The sequence below is a fragment of the Botrytis sinoallii genome, assembly GCF_014898435.1.
Source record: "Botrytis sinoallii strain Bc 23 chromosome Unknown BSIN_021, whole genome shotgun sequence".
Lineage (NCBI taxonomy): Eukaryota > Fungi > Ascomycota > Leotiomycetes > Helotiales > Sclerotiniaceae > Botrytis > Botrytis sinoallii.
In genome coordinates this window covers 484,430-491,537 of record NW_024066048.1, presented here as the reverse complement: position 1 = coordinate 491,537, position 7,108 = coordinate 484,430, and the positions used below count along the sequence as shown (strand labels likewise).

At 34.8% G+C, this 7,108-nt stretch overlaps 1 protein-coding gene across 1 annotated transcript; it reads left to right on the top strand.

Annotated features, from left to right (window-relative positions):
* Nucleotides 1-1,103: 1,103 nt before the first annotated feature.
* Nucleotides 1,104-1,776, top strand: EAF02_009713 (uncharacterized protein; the record flags this gene model as incomplete). The annotated part of the gene is given in 3 exon segments (XM_038905761.1): nt 1,104-1,298; nt 1,398-1,488; nt 1,499-1,776. 3 exon segments carry the CDS (start codon nt 1,104-1,106, stop codon nt 1,774-1,776), a joined length of 564 nt encoding a protein of 187 aa, XP_038754501.1.
* Nucleotides 1,777-7,108: the final 5,332 nt, after the last annotated feature.

The following is a 7,108-nucleotide window of genomic DNA, read 5'->3' as shown; positions in this document are numbered from 1 at the left end:
GTTGGGTCTTTCTGTTGAAAAAAACATCGAACAAATAATAGGAAGAGAACATGATATCTAAGTACAGAAATATAAAAGAAGTGGGAATGATTAAAATACTACCCGGAACTTCCAAAGTCTTTATAATATATCCTCATCAATACCAACTCTCAAATAGGAGATACCGCAGCATCGCTATATAAGAGTACTTCTCACCTGAGAGAACGAACGATCTCCTCAGAGATTTTCACGGTTTCAAATCAAATCAACAGATCTCTTCTCAATTCGCCCCCTAATCTAAAGTTTACATACAGAAATATACCTCTGAAGTCAGTTTCGTAGACATCGCCTTTGAAGTTTACAAAGCGCTCGTAACTCAATCTATTTCCACAACACCATCCGTTATCTAAACACTCAGCCATCTCCCAATTAATTGTCATCTCTCAATCTCATATATATCATACCATATATCATGCCATCTAACACTCGCAAAATGTTTGAAGATCTCGCCATTACACAGTAAGTAATGACAAAAAACTGACGAATCCCAATTTCAACATTCTAATTCGAACACTCTTATACTTTCCCCAATCTCGTGACGTGATACCGAGAATCCAAGCCCCATAGATGTCAGACTAAATCTTGGCCTTCCAGGTGAAGGCTGTTTCTTATCAGCCTTATGCTCCTACTGAAATGCTTGTTCATCATTAGAAGCTCCATTCGTTCTCGAAGCGCGGGAATGGACGCTTAAAGTTAAGCTTAGTAGTTTTTGGTCTTTGACTTTTTGAATCGACATGACAAATTTTTCGACATGGTTTGTCAGCGTCGTTCGTTTTTGTTCGTAAATCTTGAAATAGATTGGACATACGATGGAAAGCGTGGGTTATTGGATGACAATGTCAGATTGTTTGATGTCAGTAAAGTTCTGTGGAGAAAGAGATGTTGAATATTTCTCGGCGGACCAAGATCTTCTCTTCTGGATCTTGAATGCACTCATTGATGTAAACAGAAACATCTTCAGATGGAAAATATAAAGTCTCGTCCGACTCCACCTCTCCTCATCACTGCATCCACATTCCCACATCTTTCAACCACACTCCGACTCCTACAAGTGTACCATCAAAATGCATTTCACATATCCCCTCCTCTATTTCCTCTTCCTCAACATAACCACCGCCCACCAAATCTCCTATCCATTCCGAACCCAAAAGCGACAAAACGGACCCGACAATGCAGACTCACAAGTCAACATCCACCCCGAAGCCGCCAAAGCGCTCTCCGCATTCCTCAAACTCGACACTACCTCAGATAGTTGCGGAGTCGATCTTCTTCCTCTCGAACAGCCCGGAGAACCCGAGATCCCCATCGACATCAACAAACGAATAAATCCCATGAGCGGAAAACAACTCATTAGATAGATGTCTTCATGGAATCGGGAAAGCGGTTGTACCGGCCTTCTCAACCGGACACGTTCTCGAGCCTATGGTGAAATTCGTCAAGGATATACAAGTCAATCTAGATTTCATCACCTACAAAGATCCTGAGATCCAACGAGAAGCTAGTGATCTCTTAGTATATGGAGCTGATTCCCTTCATCAGATGATCCCATCTTTATCTTTCGACAACGCAGATAAGCTTCTCCAAGCTGTGTTTGCGGCTGAATATGCAAGGGTTGTTGATCAAGTTGAGAACCTAGCTCTCTTTTCTCTTGCGAATAGACTTTTGGAGAAACAATCTGATAAGGATACCTGTCCCAAGACTACTACTGGCGATGAACATGGAATGATTGGTAAGTGATCAATATCATATCCACTCGAGATGAGATTTTCGGAATTTAACAAGAGATAGATTGTCCTAATCCTCTGTGCGATGGGAAAGATGGCGTTTGCACACGACCCATTGCATTCCATGGTTGTCCCTGCAGTGAATTTGTCTGTCCCGCCGAAGACGACATTCCATATTGCGACAAATGCGGAGGAGATGATCTCAAAAGCAAATGCAGGGTAAACATTCCTCACTCATTTTGACTCACTCAATACTAACTTCCAATCCAGGGACTACCCGACAAAGGACAAAAATACAAAGGATGCGAATGCATGGTCACCGAAATATCCTCCCCCTGGACCTCAACCAACTATGCATTCTACGATCTGCAACGCTTCATCGGAAAGCCCGCCCCCCAAGAACCCGCCCTCAAATTTTTCTTCCTCTAAATCCAAATTCGCAAACTGGGAAGCCGCAATGTCAGCCATGGAAGATTTCTGTCGTGACACCAACCGTCTACAATCCGACGTCGCCAGCGCCGACGAATTGAAAAATGGAAAAGTAATCAACGCCCACTACAAACAACGGCGTCTAAGACGAAATGGACGTGCGATTCACATGGTACCAAAACGATCGCATTGACGAAACTAGCTGTCATAAATTCTTCACCTCCATCATCGACAGATGCGACATCAATCAAGACGACAAACACGGGGGATCCTACAGCTACCGAAAATCCGGAAATGCGAATAAAATCCTCATCGCGGAAATCCTCCCTCCGCAAAGCCAAACCCCGCTGCGCCGATCAAAACGGTCATTACTCCGCTCCACGCGCTGATGACCATCCCGGAGGCGCAACAGTCACCTCTGCCATCACGCAATGGTGCCGCGATAACCACGGTACACGAATCGACTGGTTCGTCTCGGACGAGATATCCCGGCGTTTTCCGATCGGCAATCTCCACGTCCCAGATCGGAGCTTCTTCTGGCTGCGCGCAGATATGAATGAGGAGTGTAATCCAATTCATGCTGTACATCCCATGAAAGAAGCAACATTTAATAAAAATCAATATATCCAAACTCTACACAATAAAAAAAATCAATATAATATAAAAAAAAACACGTACACATGGTCATACTACTGAAAGTAGCTGTATACACTATAGTATTATTCTCAACAGAATCATACATTCTGAAAAAACACCCTGAACCACAACCCCTCCTTCCCACTTTCCGGATTCGAGCCCAATCTTGCAGAGAAAGAAACCATTCCTTTCTATATTAACGGATAAGTCGGACAACCGCTCTCCTCTTTCAATATCGAAACCGCGATTAATGGATTCTATACAAATAAAACTGAAAAAAAAGGATATAGTAAATATAAGAAAAACATATATAATTTCTCCACAAAAAAATAATGATAGTTTGATAATAATGATTTATATAAAATACCTCTGACGATGGGGCTGAGACGATAGAGAATGGGGGGCTAGTATTATATAAGAATATAAATACAAAACAATATAAATAAATCATCTATCTATCTATCCCATTTTTACTCGATGTGGAAGAGTATATATTGACGATAAAATGAGGGATATGATTGGAAAATGAGCAGAGATGATTATCTCTACACACTAAAAAGAACCTATCAAGATTATACAAATATAGTAAAGATTCAAGAAGATACTTATACTTATCAATATATAAGATATAAGTCCTAGCATATTAATACTCGAGATTCTTAGGAGTCTCGAAATATAAGAATTGAGATTATTGCTTATTATACACCAAGCAATTTCGTAACAAAATCCCTATAAAAATAATATTTTATCATAGAAAATAGAATATCGAATAAACTCCTCAATTATCATATTATAGATCTGAGAACTCTATATAGTATCGATTGATATATTAGAATCTAAGAAAAATAAATAGAATATTTTTAATATTTTTCATCATTGAAATACAGAATCTTAAAATGAAATTTTTCATAAAATTATAATATGTAATACTTTTCTTATATAAAATAATAACTTTTTTCAAAATTTTTGAAAAGTTTAGTGTTAAAATCTTTTCATTTAATAACTTTTTTTTAAAAAAATAATTTCAATAACGTAACTTATGGTGAACCGGGTCATATGGGGAACCGGGTCATATTTAGCTTATCACTGACTTCAAACCCTAATAAATTTTGCTATGTATATCGAATCACCTTTAAGTCTTTTTAAATTAAAAAGAAAATACAGAATATTATTATTGTATTTTAATTGAAAGAATTTAAATCAATTAGAAAGGCTGCAGAGCATTTTGAAGTCCCTAAGTCAACTCTTATAGTTAGAATCACTGAAAGAAAATCATATATTCAATTCTACAAAATGACTCAATTCTTTCAAACATAGAAGAAAATATTTTTATACAATAGATTTCACGACTTACTATTATTGGATTCCCTATTACACCTATATTAATAAGAAAATAGCCAACGAAATTCGTTTTTAATGTATTCAGATCATATCATTTCGAATTCCTATCTCAACAGAAATTCCACTATAGGTTATAATGGATTTATAGATTTCAAAAACGATATTCAAAACTTAAAATATACTATTTATGTCAATTAGAGTCTGTTGGGATAGGGATCATGTGACTGACCGCGCTAGCGCATGCGCTAGCGCCCCCGCACTATAGCATATACGTTCGTAGCCTTTAGCTTTTAGAACCTCGAGCAATATTATAACAGTATGAATCATTAGTACTATATTACTTCACCATCCCTATAATGATATCAATACTGATCAGTGATATCACAGATCAGAAGCCTGACACCTTAATTTCAAATGCAACGTAAGTTTGTGACTAAAGTTGATATTTCTTTGAAAAAGCATAAGCTTTTGTATCAAAGCAATATGGTTTGATATCTGCCCTTGTATGAATAAGGATTGTCGGCAATATGGCAGTAGTTCTTGTATTTAGTATTAATTCAATATGGTTTAATACTAACAAATCGAATTTAGTCGGTAATATGACAATAATCTTTATAATCAATTTTAGTCTATATTTTATTCTTAAGGCAATATATATTGAAGAATACGAACCAATAGCTACCAGCTCAAGCTAAGTATTATCTTCTAACAAATAAATACAACTTTGCCGGATTTTGGCAAAGTTATATTTAAGTACCTCATCTTATTACCTACCTGCTATCTGTTAATATGGCAGAATCTTATAAAAACGACTTTGCGGAGTATAAGTCTAAATGTAACAACGATATTGGAAGTATAGTCGAATCGATTATACCATTAGTTATTGCAACTAATGATTTTAATATAATGGTTGAGCAATGGCAGGATAATCCTATTGATCTTATAAAGGAAGTAGGTATAAAAAAGATCAGGGATTTTTGCAAGTACAAATTTTACAAATATCAATAATCGAAGTATTATGATAGTGAATTATAATTGGACTACTTTTATGAATTTGAATATTTCAATTCGAAACATTTTCAAGTAGTTAGTATGTGTCTTTTATACAAGTTGAGATACGAACTATATTTGTGTAGTGTATTTATTATGAAATACGAGATCTGTACAACACAATCTGTTTATAATACTTTAGTTAATATAATCCGATTATTATATAGAGAATAATCAGATAAGAGATTGTGGATATATTTGCAAATAAGGGATTTACATTTCAATCGAAAAGTATATAGAAAAGGATAAATAAAAAGATATTCAAGTTTCTATATATGTATTATTAAAAGAACCCGAGGTATTTCAAGTAAGTAATTAGTTCAGATCATTAGGTTTCAATTAATACAGGCTATCGCAGTTACCAAATGTTCTATTTCAGATCGCAACAATTTCAGGATTCAGTTTTTTAGATGGTAAAGGAAAGGGTGTTAATATTAGATAAAAAGCGTTATCAAAACCACAAGCACTCTATTACTATAAATCCGTTCCCTAATCTAATATCGGCTTTCTATAAGAAAATAGTAAACCTAATTTATCTATATATTTATTTTACAATCAAAAGAAACTATTACCTTTGCGGCCAGTTTAGTATAAACAGTTTCAACCCGAAATATCTTTTCGACGATCTGACCCTCTATTACTACAATTGCCTTTACTATTACAAGAGAGAGGTAATCAACCATTTGGTAATCTATCTGATAATGATAGTAATTCGAATAAGAAGGAGGAGGAGGAGGTAATAAAGGTAGAGGAAACGATTTTCTACAAGGTGGTTATGGTGGGAATGGTAGTAGTGGAGGCAAAGGCGGTATGGGAGAAGGAGGAGGAGGTGATTCAGGATATGATTACAGTATTCCAGAGATCTTCCCAAATCCATTATCAAAAGTTATAAATATTAGTCAACTTCTTGGAAATCTTGTGAAACTTTATGATAAGGATAACAATATAGTGGATAAGATAACAATTTCATATACAAATTCAATATATTCCTCAACAATTGCTAATATATTAATCTACCTGATAATCTATTCCAAGAGCATTCCCTGCTATGCTTGTTGATATAGTATTTGATTTCTATTATACAAATTTAGAGACTATGCTGGTATTGATATAGGAGATTCGTAAATTGTTTGTGGATACATTTGAAGGCCCCGAATACAAAAGGAATATCATACAGCAATGGGAAGCTGTTACACTAAAGAGTATAATAATACAACCAGAGAATAATGGGAAATCAATTACTCATTGTTTATAACAGATGATGATAAGATTATATCATTTATATAAAGGATTCAGTAATATAATTAGGATAGAGGATTTATTTTATCAAAAGATTGTTAACACATATATACCAATATCAGCATGCTCTCTAGCTTGTTTTCGCCCAGCTGATAATATACCAAATCTCCTTGAAGAACTTCGTTCAGCTATTATAACGTAGGAGCTAGCTCATCCGAACAAAAACATAATATTCTATACCAACCAGAAATATCAATACAAAGAAGGATATAATCAGAATAAAGAATTTGAATAAAATGATTGATAATCATTTAAATTATAAACTAAAAAGAAGTGTTTTGTTTACAAAAAGGATAATTGTTGATCAATCAGATACAATAAGAAGGAGTGCAACGAATTACAATACAAATACAAAAAGTGGTTTAAGGGTACTAGTAATAACTTTAATAAAGATTTTGAATAGTTTCTTGTTGAATACAAAGGTTCTAATCAAGATGATATTGAGGAATCTGATATTAATACTGATAAGGAGATCGAAGTTTATTTCGTTTAGTATGAACTTCAAGATTTATCAGAACAAGAATCACATTCAAACTTTGTTATTCAAAACAAACTTATCAATAATAAAGAGATTATAATAAGATTGATTA